The 20,110-nt window shown below is 38.0% G+C and overlaps 2 protein-coding genes across 6 annotated transcripts in view; one reads left to right on the forward strand and one right to left on the reverse strand.

Moving 5' to 3' along the window:
• The first annotated feature begins 298 nt into the window (after nucleotides 1-298).
• On the forward strand, nucleotides 299-11,386 carry ABRA (actin-binding Rho activating protein). Its single transcript, XM_011994174.1, has 2 exons — nucleotides 299-1,022; nucleotides 9,359-11,386. Exons 1-2 carry the CDS (start codon nucleotides 355-357, stop codon nucleotides 9,834-9,836), a joined length of 1,146 nt encoding a protein of 381 aa, XP_011849564.1. The 5' UTR covers nucleotides 299-354; the 3' UTR covers nucleotides 9,837-11,386.
• A 5,576-nt stretch (nucleotides 11,387-16,962) lies between these two features.
• Nucleotides 16,963-20,110, reverse strand: part of OXR1 (oxidation resistance 1) — a 397,473-nt gene continuing 394,325 nt past the window's right edge. For all 5 annotated transcript variants that reach the window (XM_011994177.1, XM_011994176.1, XM_011994175.1 and 2 more), the window contains one exon: nucleotides 16,963-18,848. In XM_011994177.1, the coding sequence (XP_011849567.1) occupies nucleotides 18,713-18,848 (136 nt within the window). In that variant the 3' untranslated portion in view covers nucleotides 16,963-18,712. The remainder of the gene's footprint in view (nucleotides 18,849-20,110) is intronic.

Genomic DNA, 20,110 nt, shown 5'->3' on the forward strand with positions numbered 1-20,110 from the left:
TAAATGGCAGGACCATATTAAGGTCAGAAAAACATAAGGCTGAGCACATGACTTGATCTAGTAATTTCCACTCTGGCACTTGGAGAAGAAAGAGAGTGAGCATATCACTGTCCCTTACCAGCAGAGATGTCCCTCTGCCGTGATGAAACTCGAGCTGTCATGATTTATAAAAAGAACACCATCAGGGCAAAGGCGCCATATCTTGGCAAGAAATGCTTCACATAGTTTCCATCGTCACTAAGCTCTCCTTCCCACCCCGCACCCTGCTTCTATTTAAATCCCAGGCACTCCACTGGACCATACTCATTTTAGCCACTGCCCAGGCTATCAGCAGAAAAAAGACAGGTGGGCAGCATGGCTCCGGGCGAAAAGGAAAGGGAGGAGGGCCCAGCCAAGAGCGCCCTCCGGAAGATACGCACAGCCACTCTGGTCATCAACTTGGCCCGAGGTTGGCAGCAGTGGGCGAATGAGAACAGCATCAGGCAGGCCCAGGAGCCTACAGGCTGGCTGCCGGGAGGGACCCAGGACTCACCCCAAGCTCCTAAACCAATCACACCCCCTACTTCACACCAGAAAGCTCAGAGTGCCCCAAAGTCGCCACCCCGAACGCCAGAAGGACATGGAGATGGACAAAGCTCAGAGAAAGCCCCTGAGGTTTCTCACATCAAAAAGAAAGAGGTGACCAAAACGGTGGTCAGCAAAGCTTATGAGAGAGGAGGGGACGTGAGCCACCTCAGCCACAGGTACGAGAGGGATGTTGGTGTGCCTGAACCTGGGCAGCCAGAGAATGACATTGACAGAATCCTCCACAGCCACGACTCCCCAACACGGAGGAGAAAATGTGCCAACCTGGTATCTGAGCTCACCAAGGGCTGGAGAGTGATGGAGCAGGAGGAGCCCACCTGGAGGAGTGACAGCGTAGACACAGAGGACAGTGGCTACGGAGGAGAGGCCGAGGAGAGGCCCGAGCAGGATGGAGTGCAGGTGGCTGTGGCCAGGATCAAGCGCCCCTTGCCCTCTCAGTAAGTGAATGCATCCTCCCACTCCTTGTATCAGGATCACTACTGAGCCCCAACCAACTCTGGGAATCCAGGCAGCAGATGAAGTCCTGCCAGGGTTAGAGCGAGAATCTCAAAGACTCAAAGGCAGTGAGTACTGTAGAGGAGGGATGACCCTGGGCTGAAGGTCGGTGCCAACCTTAGACATGGACCTTTTGGTCAGGGCTTGTGCTATTTTGTTTCTCCTTTTTGTTTTGAACTGAACATCCAAGTCTTAGCCTCAACAAAGATGAAGCCATCAGAGAAGGATGCCTGTTTTGTGTGAATTCTTTAAGTCAGTTCTATAATGAGTAACAAATTGGCTTATTTCTTTAGAGATAAGAGTGGTTTCTGGTAGACTCATTGGGGAAACTTACCTTGTCCCAAATGTCTATGCTATTATCAGGAGATACGTCTGCTTCCATAACACCCATGGAACACAAATCTCTGACTCTAAACAGGTGGAAGGCTGCTGTCTAATTTGAGAGCAGGCTCTGAATGAAGTCAGACAGACCTAATCCCAAATCCTAGTTAGGCCCCTAACTAGTCCTTTTTAAAGCTGATTTTCTCAGCTGGGCACAGTGGCTCATGCCTATAATCCCAGCACTTTGGGAGGCCGAGGAGGGCAGATCACTTGAGGCCAGGAGTTGGAGACCAGCCTGACCAACATTGGTGAAACCCCATATCTACCAAAAAATACAAAAAAATAGCTGTGCACGGTGTTGCACCTCTGTAATCCCAGCTACCCAGGAGGCTGAGACATGAGAATGGCTTTAACCCAGGAGGCTGATGTTGGAGTGAGCCAAGATCATGCCACTGCACTCCAGCCTGGGCAACAGAGCAAGACTCTGTTTCACATAAAAATAAAAAATAAAAAATAACAAAAAAGCAGATTTCCTCCTTTGTAAAATGACAGCAACAGTAAGCTTTTGGGAGAAGTTCTATTGTATTGGGAAATGTAAATGAGATTAGGGCTACCAAATACAGAGCTTGTCACCTATGCTTAATCTATGAAAGCTGTTATTATTCACATAGATTTGGTTACTTTGCAACTTTTCAAATTTTCAAAATCAGTTTGTCCTATTTGTAAACAAAGACAGCAAAAATTAAAATGTCTAGATGCTAAATACACACACACACTCACACACACACTTACTCAATCCGAAACATTTGTATAGACGAGACACGTGCTTTATTTCAAGACAGTAACTCCACATAGTAGGAAGTCAGGATTTCTTGTTCCACAATGCCAGGGTATCAAAATATAAGAGAAGTGTCCGATGTCATTACATTTATAGACTGACTCCCTTTGGGGACAGTGTGTTTTTCAAGTCTCATGAAACAATAAGAAGAAGAAAAAAAAAGGTTACCTATTTTGACAAAAAGCTGTTCTTTTTTTTTGAGATGAAGTCTCACTCTGTTGCCTATTCTGGAGTACAGTGGCGCGATCTTGGCTCACTGCAACCTCCGTCTCCTGAGTTCAAGTGATTCTCCTGCCTGAGCCTCCTGAGTAGCTGGGATTACAGGTGCACACCACCACGCCCAGCTAATTTTTGTATTTTAGTAGAGATGGGGTTTCACCATGTTGGCCAGGCTGGTCTCGAACTCCTGACCTCAGGTGATCCGCCCACCTCGGCCTCCCAAGGTCCTGGGTTGCATGAGTCACTGAACCGGGCTTAAAGAGCTGTCTTATAGTTTGAGACTATAAAGGTGTTTTGAAAGAATTAGAACTACTACACTACTAGCTTTCAAGAAAAATAAAATGGCAAACGGGTAATTACAATAATCTGTCACGTGTTTAGTGTATGCTATAGGTGTTTAAATGCTTTGTCGCTTCACTTCTCATGACCCTCTGAGGTAGCTATTCACAATTGCAGGGATAAGAACACCAAAGCTCAGAGGGTAAGTTTGCCCAGCAAGTTAGTGACAAAGCTAAGACTTGCCCAAATGCAATGTTTTAAAACCAGACATGGTTCTAACCTTCGGGCAGTGTCTTGAGGATGCATTCAGAGGTCTGGATTTGTGCTTAATATAGGAGTTCATGATCAGAAGTAACTATGCTATCTGAACATGAGGAACCATATTCCAAATTCTGGCCTTTTGGATCTTGGGACATGTGTGCTAGAAATGGAATAATGGGGTCCAAAAGAATAAAGACTGAGGGGGCACAATGACAAGATCTTTCTCTTGGCACATTTTAAATTAACTAGCGGTAGGGAGGTGACAGCTGGGACCAATCCTGAATGCATAGTAGAGCTAGACATTCTTTGGCACTTGTCTAAGCACTTTTCATATATTTATTTAACCTCACAGTATGCTCATATGATAGGATATAATCATCATCCCTCTTTGATAGATGGAGACAGGAGATGAAGAAATATTAGGGAATTTGTATGAGATTTTACAGCCCATGAGATTTGAACTCAGTCATTCTGGCTCTCAGTAAACTGTCTCACCTAAAAGTGGGGAGTGGGATACAGGACCTGTCTTGGGGTTCCCCAAATCAGGCTAGTACATGAGCACCTTCTTAATGTGTTGAAATGCCTACGCTTGGAATAAGAGACAATTAGATTTGAATCGTGGTTACTGTGGTAATCCTGAGTCTCTCTATCCTCATCTAAAAAATAGATGTGATAGCTCATATCTCATGGGGTTATTTTTATATTAGCTATGTAAAGTGATAGACTCAGGGGAGCTCATTAGTAAATTGTACTCATTATAATACAGGGAGCCAGGCTTGGTGATCCCAGCCCTTCAAGATGCTAGGAGCTTGGCTCTGTAGGTTCAGAGTGGTAGTGGTAGTTATATCTCTTCTTTCCTTTTTTGATTCCTTTCCCTCAGTCTTAGAGTACGTAGGGTACCAGAATGGTGTATGCAGCAACAGCAGCTCTTAATTCCATTAGTAATCCTAGCTGTGCTCAGGAAACTTCAGCAGACACCTCATAGGAATTTTTGGCCAATGATACTCTCAAATATTGCTTGAGAAATGAAAGCAGCATTACTAAGCCAATTTGAAAAGTCTTTTTGTTCACTTAGTTTTAATTATAGGCACCCTTCTCTCCCTGTATCTGCCAATAAGGAGAAAATTATGTATCATAGACGTTTAGGTGGAAAGAAAGTTTCGTGGTGGTTAAGATGTTCCATGGATAATAGAAACAAAGAGATCAACTGTGAAAAAAGTAGATAAATTATTTACCAACAGTGGTTTTTGTAACTGGAGTTTTACTATGAAAATTGTTTATATTTTGTCTTACTTTAAACATATTTAGTCTTTTGATTGTGACTTGTTCAATCCAGTTCCTTTGGACAAAAGAAATTAGATCTCTCTCCCATAAAGGTGCAAGATGAAAGTACCAATCACTTATCATCCTGTCCTCCATGTTTAATTCAGTGAAAATAATAGCAGTTGAGCAGGAGGCTGCCATTTTACAAACAGGGGAACTGGCACAAAGAGACATTAAGAAACATATAATCCAAGTCATAGAACGAGGAAGGGATGAAGTTGGGAAGGCACTTGTGTTCTCAACCACTATGCTAGACTGTCCCTCTCAGTAGAGAACAGACTCAAGGAACAAAGTGGAGATCAAAATGTGGGCTTAATTAGTGAAATCCTAACGACTCCCAAAGTTCAGGGTTTTGGTGCAACTGTATTGAAGGACATCACAAGAAACAAAGGCAAAATTATGCTGTCCTTCTGCCTATGCCCAATTCTAGGGCAGCGAACCCCTTCCACAGACTCTGAAGACAGTTCAATCTGAAGGAGAATCACAGGCCTGGCTCTCAAATGAAGCTGAAAATGACAGACAGCAAAACTGCTGAGCGGAAATGTCATATTGCCTTTTGAATGCTGTCACCCTGCTTCTGATAAATGTGCCCTTCTTGATGTCACACTCTCAGTAATCAAAGGGGCTAAACTGTCTGTAGGGAAGGACAAGCAAATCAACGCAGCATTTCTCCTAGAAGTTGGAAAGGGTGGCAGAGATTCTTTGCTTCGCTGACAGAGGAGGGTGCCTGCACGAGGAGGAGAAATGCTCCCTCTACAGGAAGATCTGTGGAGTTGGCAATGAGAGCCCATCTTCATGTTCTCCATACAGATCGGAGACAGAAGAGAAAATCGTGCCTCTAGGCGCCCCAGGCATTTTGAAGCTGGTGATTCAGGAGAAGGGCAACCATCAGAAAATGTTTTCAGTGCCAGTGAACTTGCTGGATTTGAAATATATCTTTTAGAACTCTTCTTTCCTGGGGGTTTGATTACATATATAATAATTTACCCATATAATCATTACTCTGAAGTGACAGAATTATAGATAAAATTGGTTCCCATCTTCTCCTCACGCTGCTGAAGAGGCCCATTTAGATAAGAAACAAATTTCAGAATATATTTTAGTAAATGAAACTAGACTTTCCTAGACAGATTGCTTGTGATGTCTAGTAGAATTAGTTACCTTGAACATAGCAGGACAGGGGAGATATATATATATTTCTTTTTTTTTTTTTGAGATGGAGTCTCACTCTGTTGCCCAGGCTGGAGTGCAGTGGTGCAATCTAGGCTCACTGCAAGCTCCGCCTCCCAGGTTCACACCATTCTCCTACCTCAGCCTCCCGAGTAGCTGGGACTATAGGTGCTTGCCACCACGCCCGGCTAGTTTATACTTTTGATTGACTATAAGAAAGTTTGTTTACTAATAATGAAGAAACTGAGAAGGTGGGTCTGGATTTAGTATTGCTGTTCCAAAATATGAGTGAGATGTTAGCCTTTAAATATTGCTTTGCTTTCTTTCAGTTTATGATAGGTTATCTTTCTAAAGTTAAATCTAGAGTTTCATTCACATTTTCCCCTAAAATTTTTAAAAACAGCATAATCTGGTATCGATTCTTATATTTATGATATTTATTGACCAAAAAAATTCAGTATATAAGACTTTCTAACCCTGACTTAAACCCAAACCCAATATACTTTGACCTTTTAAAAACTGGAGATATAAAAATAATACAGAATGTTTATAAAATAGAGAAAATTAGATGCTCATTAAGATGAATTTCCTTCTTTTTTTTCCTAGCCCTATTTTCTAATTCTTTCTTATGGGACCAACTTTCTTTGGTGTTCTTCCCTCCAATTAGAGGGCACTACAATTTGACAATATAACAAATAGACATTAATATTTAAATGGTGCTTCCTTTAGGAGCTCTTTACAGGTTTTTTTTTTTTTTTTTTTTCCAATAGAATCTCTGTCACCCAGCCTGGAGTGCAGTGTAGTTGTACTATCTCGGCTCACTGCAACCTCTGCCTAACAGGTTTAAGAGATTCTCCTGCCTCAGTCTCCCGAGTAGCTGGGACCATAGGCATGCACCACTACGCCGGCTAATTTTGTATTTTTTCAGTAGAGATGGGGCTTCACCATGATAGCCAGCATGATAGCCAGACTGATCTCAAACTCCTGGCCTCAAGTGATCTGCCCACTTCACCCTCCCCAAGTGCTGGAATTACAGGCGTGAGCCACTGTGCCTGGCCTAGAAGCTCTTCACAGATTTATTAGCACACACCAACCCCAGCTGTTATTCCAAATGACACTAAGTTGCAACATTTAGGGAATCTAAGTTCCTAATTAAAAATTAGAAGAAAAAGCCTACATCAAAGAATCAGAGACCCATGTAATGTAGTTTAAACAAATTACCTCTGGATGCAAATTTGAGTATTTACCTATTTTTTGCTTTCTTTGTTACCAAATCAGTATAATACCAACATAAAAGAGAATTTTGAAAAGTGAAAAGAACCAACTGTTATCTGGATACTGACATAATCATTTTTAATTATGCAAATGTTATTAAATTCTTTAGCCTAGTGCTTATACATTTTACAGAGTTGTGATTGTATCATAAACCCAAATTTGTATTACTTTCATTATAAAATATCCAGTAAGTACCTTAAAAAGTGCCTGGCACACAGTATCGTAAATAAATACTTCAAAGCATGGGAGGGATGTAAAAGTGCTCAAAAACTGTTTAAAGGCAGGATGCATTAGGATTTACACAATAGGGCAGCACCACAGTTGGTGCTCAGGAGACAAAGTATGAGTTAATAAATCACACTATTCACTTTCATTTGAGATACTTCGAGCCTCTACTCTGGCAGGACACCTCAGCTGTTAAGTCTGGTATGAAATTCACGCTCTGCCAAGATGGCCTTGGGCTTGATACTGAAGAATATGCCTTTGATCAGCATGGTGATCAGTCATTGATCAGCATGGCTCCAAAGGGACAAGGTATTTGCTTTCTTTTGATAATGAGATCGAGCAGCCCACACTGAGGGCAGCTAAACAAGAAAAGTCAATGGCGAGGCAGGGGATCAACTGACAAGGAGGGCTGAGGGAAATCCATTACACTTCAGCCCGGCGAGCTCCTAGCACTTCTTCATACATATATTTCACAAAGTTGTAATAATCGTGTATACAGTTTTTGTGTGCTTTTTTTGTTTTTACTAATTAACTGTGTCATACACTTTCATCCATGTTTGTATAAAGGATAGTAGTGTTATATGTAGGAGTATTTCCAATTCCAATTCTATTGTGCTATGAAACAATGTAGCAAGCGTAGGACTTTGGGAAACATCCAGCATAAGAACTGATGAAAGTTCGCCATCTAGTGGATGTCATTTCTTTTTTGAAAACAATGTTAATGTCAGTATATATTCCTCCAGGTCTACGTGTTTGGTTCCAGCGTTTGGGTAACCAGATTTCAGGAAGTGAGTTTGGATGGTGAGGGATACCCAACTCTGACTGGTTGCTGGGTTTTTAATAGTAAATTGCGAGAGCTGGGATAGCTCAGGCATGCCGTTCACACAAATACTTTCAGCACCACCAATCCCAATGCTTCCAGGCATGAGGCCACTTGTTACTGGGGAGAAAAAGGGAGGGTGGGACGCTTGTGAGGGTTAGGAGTACAACTCTCAGATAGTTCAAGTTCGTGTTTTACCTGTGAAGTTAGAGACCTAGGGAAAAAGTCTAGGCAATTGGACAAATGGCAGGGATGTCTTTTTGAGTTCTGGGATACATGTGCAGGCTAGGATGTGCAGGTTTGTTGCACAGAAAAATGTGTGCCAGTGGCTTGCTGCACCTATCAACCTGTCACCTAGGTATTAAGCTCCACATTCATTAGCTATTTATCCTGATGCTCTCCCTCCCCAGCAGGCCCTGGTGTGTGTTGTTCCCCTCCCTGTGTCCATGTGTTCTCATTGATCAGTTCCCACTTACAATGAGAACATGTGGTGTTTGGTTTTCTGTTCCTGTGTTAGTTTGCTGCCCCATACTAATATTAGGCTGGCATCCTGATACTACTAGTCTACACTTTCCAGAGTTGGCTTTTTAATAGAAAATGCATTCTGAATTCCAAAGATACACACATTTAAAACACAACTTATTCCTTTATTAGACGCTGTATGGGCCTGCTGAGTGGCATCACTGCATAGTAGAAAGAGCATTGACCTTGGTCTTAGGCAGTCTTGCGTTTGAATCCTACCCCGTCACCTATTTAGGGCAGTATTTCATAGTTATAGACAGGCTCTGGAGCCAACTTATCTTTGTTTCAAAGTCTTATCTTTGGTTCACTTAACAGTTTTGTGACTTTAAGAAGTTACTTCATCTCTCTGGCCTCAGTTTCCTCACTTGTGAACTAGGAATAGTAGTACCTATCTCAGGAAATGGTTGCGGGGAATATTAATAAAAAGCATATAGAATGCCAGTACATAGTGTTCAGTAAATGTTACTGTTGCTAGCTAGTGTTTTCTATCTGTACAACTTAATATTTCAAAGTTTGTGGCATCATTGATACTAGTCTATATATGCTCTCACTGAAAAATACACATGAAAATCTATATATGAGAAAATATTAAAATGCATGTGTAGTGGTATAGTCCTTACCTTTGGGAAAAAATTGGTTTCAGAGGTCCTCTAAGAACTAGATTCCTGAAAACACCTACATGATTCCAGTTCTAAAGTGTTACTAATACTCAACTTTAAGATACACACATTTGCATTAACTTTGTGTGGGGAAGCTTTTTTCTTAAAATAGATTTTAGTATCATTATAATGCTTAAAATATTCATAGAGAAAACAATCTAGAAGGATATGCACCAAACTAAGAACAATGGTGGGACTATGTATGACTTTTCTTCTTTCATTTCTAATTTTTTATATTGTGTTTATTTTTGTAGTGAAAAAATTATACTTACATTAAAGATGCATATGCATGGGAAGTACAAAGGGAAAACAACACTTGGTGTTAACATATCTGAATCTTGATTGTTCACCCTCTCTCTACTTTAGGGTAAACAGATTTACAGAGAAACTCAACTGCAAAGCCCAACAGAAATACAGCCAAGTGGGCAATTTGAAAGGGAGATGGCAGCAGTGGGCTGATGAACACATACAATCCCAGAAGCTCAATCCTTTCAGTGAAGAGTTTGATTACGAGCTGGCCATGTCCACCCGCCTACACAAAGGAGATGAGGGCTACGGTCGCCCCAAGGAAGGAACCAAAACCGCTGAAAGGGCCAAGCGTGCCGAGGAGCACATCTACAGGGAAATTATGGACATGTGCTTCATTATCCGCACAATGGCTCGCCACAGACGAGACGGCAAGATCCAGGTTACCTTTGGAGATCTCTTTGACAGATACGTTCGTATTTCAGATAAAGTAGTGGGTATTCTCATGCGTGCCAGGAAACATGGACTGGTAGACTTTGAAGGAGAGATGCTATGGCAAGGCCGAGATGACCATGTTGTGATTACGCTACTCAAATGAACCTTCAAAAACAAAAGCCAAATTTGGCCCACTATTGTCTTAATGCTAAATGCTCATGTAGGTAAAATGAAAATGCAACCTCTCTGTAATAACTTAGTAAATATTAAACAATTTTTACATAAATGACTTTCTGGCATTCTATTTCTACCTAGAATGAGGAAGCTTGGAGATTTTGAGAAAGCACAAAGCATTTCAGAAAGCATATAGAATGTAAATATATAGAAATAGGACGAAGAGTTGAAATTCCACAGAGTGTTTTTGTTTTTGAGACGGGTTCTCTTCGTGTCACCAAAGCTGGTCTTTTACCTACTCAAGTGATCCTCTCACCTTAGCCTCCCAAGTAGCCGGGATTATAGGCATGAGCCACAGCACGCAGCCACTTGTATGTTTTAGCCAAAATATTTAGCTATTCATTGTAGAAACTACTACAGATTTTTAATTAAACATTACATCTAAGAAGAATGCTGAGTTGAGATAAATATCAGCAGAACATAAAATAATGTGTCTTTATTTGAAAAAAGAAAATACCATTAAGTTTGGTAAAATTAAACTTAAAATTTTTTCCAGAAGCTTGACTTTGTATTGTTTATATCATAGCATCACTCACAAAACAAACACATACATAAAAAGTTGTCAAGATGTTGCTGAAATTGTGAAGTTCCTCTATGGGTTTGGATTCTAACAGGTTTCCAGTAAGAGTTCACTTCCTTGTTTGATTTGAGTAAATCACATAAACACAGACACTTCCTGTCTTAGCACCAACAAAGGAAGGCACACCCTCACTAAAAGTAGGGCAGAGGTGAGAGATTCAGATTTACTTGCCTTTGTAGGACTTCTTGGAGAAGTTTATTGTTTCATTGCATGTCAGCATATAATGAGTCAAGCTGCTTGCATTTATATCAATACAGTGATAAGTATTTCTCCAACAATGGAGAAATACAGAAAATCTATGAAGTGGAATGTTCAGTATTAGAAGAATCCATAGAATCATTGGTGAATTAAAAACAGATTTGAGACAGTTTAATTTTCCTCATACTGTAACAAAGAAAACTTTACGAAATGTTTAAAAGTCATAAAACTGCAATATTAGTTCTGCAAAAGTAAAAAATATACAGTTATTATGATGGCAAGGAGAAAATCATTTGACATTAATGTGCCTATGTGATCTTAAAAACAAATGGAATGGAATGTGAGATTGCACTTCTTACTGGATTCAATGAAAGTTACTAAAATGCATTGATAGATAGTATAGCACTTTGGTGTTAAACGTAAAAATTAATGTCAAAATATGATACCTCAAAATAATAGGTATTAGATTGCTATAAGAATTATATTTGTTTTCATGTATGAGTCTCTTTCAAACTGAAGGTTCCAGTATCTTCTTTAAGAAAGTATGTATATTTTGTTTCCATACCGTATTTATAGAGCTACCAATTAATGACCAATATTTCTAAGTAGGATTTCATATAAGATGCACACTTCTATTACAAGTGAAACCTATGCCAAATGTTAAAGACAAATAGCACAAGAATAAAAGATGTTTTCTTCTATTTTCTGTTCTTGTTTTTATAGTACTTACAGGTTATATTCCACATACACTTTCTTCTGTTTGAAATACAATAAAATTATAGAGTGCAACTTAGATTATAGTATCAGTAGAATATTTGTTAATAGATGAAGGTTTCAAGAGTCTCCTCATATTCAGTTCTGAATAATAACAATTTATGCAGGCACTGACATAGATTATTCAAAGTTCACTTTGAGTGTAAGGATAAAGTAAAAGGCCTCTTCTCAGACAGCTTCTAAGACGTTAACTAACACTCTTCTGAATAAGGCCTGGCTGTAAAATCAGAAAGCTACTTTCCTTAGATAAAAAGGCCTGCTGTGTGATAGGCACATCTTCACAAGCACCTTGTGAGACAGACATCATCGTAAGAGGTGTCTAGTGATACTAGCTTGTGGTTTGTGGCCTTTTTCCTTTATTGTGTATTATTCTTCTGATAAATATTTTATTTATTTTTAAGGCCATCTGTCATCTTAATGTTTCATGAATTGGGATCCAAAAATATCTCCTCAACCAAAATATTATTATCCTAAAAACTCCACGATAGGAATATCCATAGTTGAAAAACTTAGGATATTTTGACAAAAAAATTAAAACAAAAAATAAAAGAACTCAGGTGGCAAAAACAAGGTAATGAAAGTCCTCATATTTTTATAGTCACCAAATAATATATGAAATCCTATATTTTATCATTGATAATTCTAAATTCCCAATAACAGGCAATATATAACTATATAACTAATTTCCCAATCTTCAGGATTTTCCTTTTCCAAACTTTCAATCAGGTATTTGGAGGGTTTCTGTGCTGTACTTTATTACCCCTTCTATCTCATAACTTAAAGTTGTGTAAGTTCACCTCATCACTCTGCCCACTTACACTACAAGGAGGGAAGTTCTGAGCGTGGGCTTTTTGCTTCCCACAGTGTTGCAAGATGAGGCTGCATCTATTCTTGGTTTGCCTTCTGCTTTTTCCTTTCCCTTCCCAAGCTCTACTTCCTTCTTTTTCTATTCGCTACTAACTGATAAAAAGTAGAGAAAATCCTGTGCTGTTTCTCACATGATATAGAAACAATTCTGTGTAAAGTAGAATTTTATGTCAATGGGAACTTCTCTATTACATCACTGTTCAGGGCATATAAGAGGAACAGGAGACCATGGAGTCCATACTGAAGTGGCCCTTAATGTAGATGCCCCACAGGATTCCTAGAATATTCTAATTTCATTCCCAGTACCTATGATATACTTTTAGTATAAGAAGTACGCAGCCAATTTTTGTTACTTAATTTAAAAATGTGCTCTATGACCCAACCTCTTAGCCTAGAGGTTTTGAGAGTACTGCGATTCATCCACCAGCTATCATTCCCATAAGGATTATCTAATAATACTGTGTGCCCAGATTTGTGGGGCAGGCAGTATCTAACAAAATTACATTGCATTTACTTTTTGACCAATAAATCCCACTCCTAAAATTTCCATGGAATATACAGCTCAAACAATATGAAAATACATATGCATAATGTGTTCTGCCTTGTTTCTAACTTAAAATACTGTAAACAACCTAAAACATATAGGAAATGGTCAAATCAAGAATGGCATATGCATACAATAGATGCAGCTATAAAAGAAAAGGAATATCTTTTAAGAAGTGAAATAGATGGCCAGGTGCGGTGACTCACGCCTCTAATCCTAGCACTTTGGGAGGCCGAGGCGGGTGGATCACGAGGTCAAGAGATCAAGACCATCCTGGCTAACACAGTGAAACCCCATCTCTACTAAAAATACAAAAACAAAATTATCCGGGTGTGGTGGTGGGCGTCTGTAGTCCCAGCGGGAGAATGGCGTGAATCCGGGAGGCGGAGCTTGCAGTAAGCCAAGACAGCACTACTGCACTCCAGCCTGGGTGACAGAGCCAGACTCAGAGTATACCTCTTTATAGGGTTTTGACTTTTGGGAACTTAAATATTATACATGCAATAAAGTAAAATTAAATAAGAGCAGGAGAAAAACCAATATTGGACACAAACAAAGCAAATAAATTGAATTCTATTTTATCTTATTAAAATAACCACACAGGAAGAAAAAAGAAATATACCCAACTTTTGATTACAATACTTTTTGATTTAATACTTTCAGTCTAAAGACATAAAAAAACTAAGAAATATCAAATTCTACTGAATTTTGGTGTGAGGGCATGGGTTTGGCAATTCTGAAGTTCTAAGGTCTGTATCATAAAATTAAGCAAACAAGTAAATATACTGATGTCCTTACTGTGGGGGAAGACACAAACATGGAATGAGAGAAGACAAGCAAGAACTCTGTGGCGTGAGATTGCAAGGAGTGGTATCGGTGTGAATTCATGCTATAAGTTCTCTCCTGAAAGGCCGTAAAGTGGCAACAAGTGCCCCTGATTTCTAAATAAGATTCTCCTGCAAGGGAAATACGGTTCCTTTCAGAAATGGCTGAGTCTAGGACTGGGTTACAGAAAGTACAGATCAATCTAAAACATTTTTGTTACATGAGGAGTAAGCAAATGCTCAAGAAAATTGAAAAACTCATAGAAGTAAGACTGATGGGGTTCCAACTGGTTAAGTCTAGGATAGAAATTGGTTACATAACCTTTTGAATTAGAAAAAGGAGAATTCATTAGTTCATACTGATAATACATATTCATAAATGATGGAAAAAGGAAAGCTCTTCCCTGTAGTAAATGGCAATGGCAACTACCATGTTGGGAATGAAAAAGTTTAAAAATACGCATCCCTCTACATATTACTTATTACACAAGGAAAACTGATAGTAGGGGAGAAACATGGTAGACACTATCTAATCAAATAATCAAAGCTAATATCACCAATAAAGGGATAAACATACATTATGTGCACCCTGATTTGATGCAGAGGACAAAACACTTCTGTGGTTTTCCTATAAAAAATGCATAACCAAAATTTAAGCGTAAGGAAAAATTCAGACAAATCTACATTAAAGCACATTCTACGATCCTGAAATTTTTCAAACATACAACTGTCATGAAACAATGAATAATGAACTCTTCCAGGTTAAAGGAGATTAAAATAAAAAGGCAGAACAATTGAATGCAATGCAGGATCTTCGACTGGATCATGAACCAGGAAAAATAATGCTTGAAAGGATATTAGGGTCATTGGAGAAATTTGAAAAGAATTGCATATTAGACCATATTATTGTATTAATGTTAAATTTCCTGAACCTGATCATTGTACTTTGGCTATTTAGGAGGATATCCCTATTCTTAGGAAATGCATACACAACTTTATAGGTAAAGTGTAACAATGAGATGCAGTAAATTAATATGTAGGGTGTATGGGTATGGGTATAGGAGAGAGGATGGGAAGTGACGAGAGCAAGCAAATAGTTCTGTACACATTCCAGCACATCTCCTGGTAAACACATACATATTACTGTTCAGTACATATCAAGGAATTAAATTTTCTGGTCAATGTCATGTGTATACTTAGCTTTAGTGGATACTGCCAGAAACATTTTCCAAAGTTGCTCCACTCCGCATTCCCTTTTAAAACAGCTTTCACAGTTTTGGGTTTTACGTTTAAGTCTTTAATCCATCTTGAGCTGCTCTTCGTGTATGGTGTAAAGAAGCTGGGGTGATTCTTCAAAGACCTAAAAGCAGAACTACTATTCAACCTAGCACTGCCATTACTGGGCATATACCCAGAGAAATATAAATCTTTCTACCATAAGGACACATGCATATGAATGTTCACTGCAGCACTATCCACAATAGCGAATACATGGAATCAACCTAAATGTTCATCAATGACAGACTGGATAAAGAAGATGTGGTACATACATACCAAGGAATACTATGAAGCCATAAAAAAGAAAGAGATCATCTCTTTTGCAGGAACATGGATGAAGCTGGAGGCCATTACCCTTAGCATACTAATGCAGGAACAGAAAACCAAATACTACATGTTCTCACTTATAAGTGTAGTCAAGTGATGAGGACTTAGGAACACATGGAAGGAAACAACAGACACAAGGGTCTGCTGGAGTAGGGATGTGGGAGGATGGCGAGTAACAGAAAAGATAAGTGTTGGGTACTAAGCTTAATACCTGGGTGATGAAATAGTATGTATAACAAACCCCTGTGACACATGTCTACCTATGTAACAAACCTTCACATGTACCCCCAAACCAAAAATAAAAGTTGGAGAAAACAACAGCTTTCACTCTTACTGGGCACCTTCTTACTTTTAAGGTCTTTTGATGAAGTGCTTAAAGTTTTAATGTAGCATACTTTACTTTTTTTCCTTTATATTTAGTGCTTTTTGTGTCTCATTAAAGAAATATATGCTTACCCTAATGTCATGAAAATATTATCCTATATAATTTAATGTCTTTATTGTTTTACTTTTCACAATTATTTTTCAATCTGTAATTGTTTGTGGTGTGAGATGAGTTAAGACTTTTTGTTCCATACAGATATGCAATTAATCCACCATCTTTTATTGAATAGACTGTCTTCTCTACTGAGCAGTCAGTAGTATCACCTTTTTTAGAAATCAGTTTCTTTCTAACTTTTGACCAATACATTGTCTTTCTTACTCAGCTTTCTAATAAATCATGATTATCTGATACTGAAGACCAGATACTCAATTCCTCCATGATGCCTTAGCTATTCTTTGATTTTACATTTCCATATAAACTGTACAATCAGTTTAATTTCCAAAAAAAATAAGCCTGGGTGAGATTTTCACTGTCAATATAATTTAAGAGAACTGCTATCTTTTAATCAATATTGTCTGCCAATAATGAAAATGGTATATCCTTCCTATTTGGGTCTTCACTTTGTTATATAGCTGGTATTTTCAATGGTATTACAAATGGTAATACATTTTTCTTCTATGTACCTTGCCCATCTTGATAAATAATACATCTAAACTCCTAAACCAAAATCCTGAGAGCTATCCTTTTTTCTGACATCCAATCAATAATCAACTCCTGTTCATCTTAACTGATAAATCCTTTCCAAATCTATGCTTCCTTATTCCCATTACCACTATTCTTATTCGGGCCTAATCATTTTTTTCTGGACTTTATAAAAGGCTCGCTTTCCCTTTGTCTCTAGTTTTTCCCTCTACTCATCTACTTTTCACAGATATTTTCCTAAAGTATACACCTGATCATGTCACTCCTCCTCTCAAATGTTAACTGAACCTATGGGATACAAAATATCAAAATTTCTTGGCACTGCACACACAAAACTGTTTATGACAAGAGGCTTAGCTTGTTACGCATTCTCCACTCAAAATGAAAACAATGTACTTTAAAAATATCAAATAACTTGCACTTTCCCATGTGTCAAGTGCCTTCTCCCATCTCCATTTTAAAAAATGTAATGCTCCCTCTAATTGAATGCATCCTCCCATCATTATTACTCCTAACACCATGACCACCACCACAATGTAAGCTATTAGAAGCATTAAAAAAAAAAAAAAAGATAGTAGTAGGCTTAATCAAACAAAGACTTGCTAAGAAAATGAGTATTCAATAAATCCAAACTCGTTTGTATTTCTGTATTTGATTTTATTTGGTATATGCCACTATGACCTTATTTCAGTTGAATCCATTACAGGATGTTTTTATTATGATTAGTCAACTCCACAAAGACAATAATACTGCTGTGGAAGACCAAAGGGAAAAAAACTGATATATTTATTTACAATTCCCTATATTGTAAACATTTAATCTATATATTGTTACTAACTTATAATGAGACGAGGAAATGATGCCCTGTATTTCTATTCATATTCAGCAATAGCATATTATAATAGAACATCAGATTTTCTTTTCCATTAGCATTATGCTTTCTTTAAATAATTATCTAACCTTTCAAAAGAACTAAATATCTAAGTGCTATACAACTAAATCTACTTAAGCCAATATTTGGCTTATAATTTCATTTTTAGAATAACTTAAAGTGCTATAAGCAACCCGGCAATCAACACTTTCTATAAGAACAAAACTACCTTTAAACATTAATTTACAAGATATACAATGTTTATCTGGAATAGCTGAAATTTCAGCACAAAGTCACTGTCACATGTATAACAGCAGGATTCTTTTTTGCATAACATGAAGCTTTAAAATTAACTGATGAATTATTGCCACAATGGCTATTATTGGTTTACTACAAAAGAGGATAAGAACTACTAGTGTATTCTATCTTTTCATTTTTTTTGAGGTCACTTGACAGTAAGTTTGCATATTCAACAAGTCTACTGAGTTACAATATTGTCTACTATAATCATTGCCCTTTATAAGAGCAAATGCTAATGGTAATTAATAACATATACCACTCAAAGAAAATCACACTTTTTTTTTTCCTTTTGAACAAGAGTAACCTATATTTTGGGAGTTGGTGTGCAACAAGGCTAAAACAACCAAATTATAAAACAGTATATACCTGACACAGTATGTTGAGGAAATATGCATCTGTTTCATAGTTTTTGTACTTATGATAATGCCTTACTAAGCTACACATATGTAAATAGTATGTTTTCTTGCTTAATATATTAAATCCAATAGAATCATTAAGTTCTCATTCTCCTTTGTGATTTGTAACTTTATAAGATAATTTAATGATGAAAGCATACGCCCAAACCTGCAGATCATGTGTATTGTCATCTATTACAATCAAAATTCTCCTCAAATTTCATTTTTCTTAAAAGGAAATTGAAACTACCTGCAACATTGTTACAGAGAATGTTGTAGTGTGAATAAAAACTAGAACTCAGTGGTCTATGAAGTATGTAGTATTTTGGCATGTGATTTTTCCTTCATAAGAATAAGATGAACATGTCCAAATGTTACCTGTGCCAACTTCACAGATACAGAAGTATCTAGTCTTCACTTCCTCAATGCCCCAATTAGACTGTTCTAGTAAAAGAATCAATATAGTTAAAAAATAAATAAATCAATACAGGTTCAACAAAAGAGCACCATCCTATTAGGGAACTGAGATAACATGTGAAAATGAAGTTGTCATTATAATCAAAATGTTGCCCAAATTCTAACAAACCCAAGCTGTTATACTAGTACATGGACGCAGTCCATAGTGTTAACCTAAAGAACTCTGGGACAAGAACATGATTTGAAAAATAAACTCCAAAATTATACTTGTAATAAATGGTGATACAGACTAATTTTAAAGCACAAGTGACATGTTACACTGTATTGCTTCTTGAACTTTCCAAACAATGCTTGTCCATGTCAGGTTTGGGCCATTCTCCTGCTAAGACAGAGAGCATTGTATTTATTCAAAAGCCCAGATTTCAATATCTTGGATAAAGAAATCTTCCTTCTTAGAAAGTGTACGATTCCCAAACGTTTTACAAGAATGGCTTCTTCCATGGTAGAGATCTCCATCAAGCCAAAGAGCAAATTCTCCTCTGCAATACATAAATAATAATCTGTTAATATTTATGCCCTAAGTTGTAAAACAATTTAAATGAGACTTTGAATACCTAACAACTCTAAAATTACTAATTTTCTCAAATGCTTCCCTACTCCTTTCCACACTGACACAATTTTGTTTTACTCCCATTCCATTAAAAAATTATTTACGGGCCTGGAGCGGTGGCTCACGCCTGTAATCCCAGCACTTTGGGAGGCCGAGTCCAATGGATCACCTGAGGTCGGGAGTTCAAGATCAGCCTGACCAACATGGAGAAACCCCATCTCTCCTAAAAATTACAAAAAAATTAGCCAGCTGCAGTGGCACATGCCTGTAATCCCAGCTACTCAGGAGGCTGAGGCAGGAGAAGCACTTGAACCCAGGAGGCAGAGGTTGCAGTGAGCCGAGATTGCACCATTGCACTCCAGCCTGGGCGACAAGAGTAAAACTCCGTCCAAAAAAAAAAAAAAGAAAAAAAAATATTTATGATACAGACCAAGGAACAGTGTCGTCTAACATCAACTTCATGAAGGATTAGCTTTTGAGACAGGTACTACTCTGTGAATTTTTTGCCTGGTATTACGAGTTTTTCTCTGGGCATTTTTTTTAGTATGTTTTTTTTTTGTGTGTGTGTATGTGTGTGTTTATCTTTTTTGTATGGTTTTAACATATTTAACACAACTTTCTCAAAGGCACAAAAACTCAGTATCATCTAAAATAAAATTTGGGGATTCATGTTAAGGACCTAGTAATTAACTCTGGTTTCCTGCATAGGAAGCTGTTTGCAAAAGAGCTCAGTTTGAACGGACTTTAAATGGACAAATATGTGATGCTGAGATTCAAGCAGAAGAACCAAGATATAATCTACGTATAATAGGAACTTAACAGATAGATTATAAGGTCCAATTTACCTAATTATCTAATACATAAGCTGGAGGGGAAAAAACCAGGTTATGAGAGGACTTTTTTCTACTCTCTAGAAAATGTTTCCCCACCTAATAGAAGAGGAGAGGGAGCAAAGACTAATAATTAACGTAATAGCCAGAGAGTTTTCCCTTGGGATTCTCTAAATCTAAACTAGGATATCAAGTCAGCAGACTGGAGCCAGAGTTTAGGAGGAAGAGGGTTTTTAAAAAAATATGGGCAGTTATATTTCAGTGAAAGAAAAAAAACTGGTCTGGGATTAAGACTTGTCTGTCAACTCAGTGGCCACAACTTATGTCAAACTTAGTTAAGTCACTTAACCTCTCTGGGGTA

This window comes from Mandrillus leucophaeus, unplaced genomic scaffold (assembly GCF_000951045.1).
Source record: "Mandrillus leucophaeus isolate KB7577 unplaced genomic scaffold, Mleu.le_1.0 Scaffold444, whole genome shotgun sequence".
Taxonomy (NCBI): Eukaryota; Metazoa; Chordata; class Mammalia; order Primates; family Cercopithecidae; genus Mandrillus; species Mandrillus leucophaeus.

What these genes read in the sequence shown, in the direction of transcription:
- ABRA (XM_011994174.1), top strand. Translation starts at nt 355, where the DNA reads ATGGCTCCGGGCGAAAAGGAAAGGGAGGAGGGCCCAGCCAAGAGCGCC. An exon ending in AAGCGCCCCTTGCCCTCTCA is followed by an intron (nt 1,023 to 9,358) that starts GTAAGTGAATGC and finishes TCTCTACTTTAG; the next exon opens with GGTAAACAGATTTACAGAGA.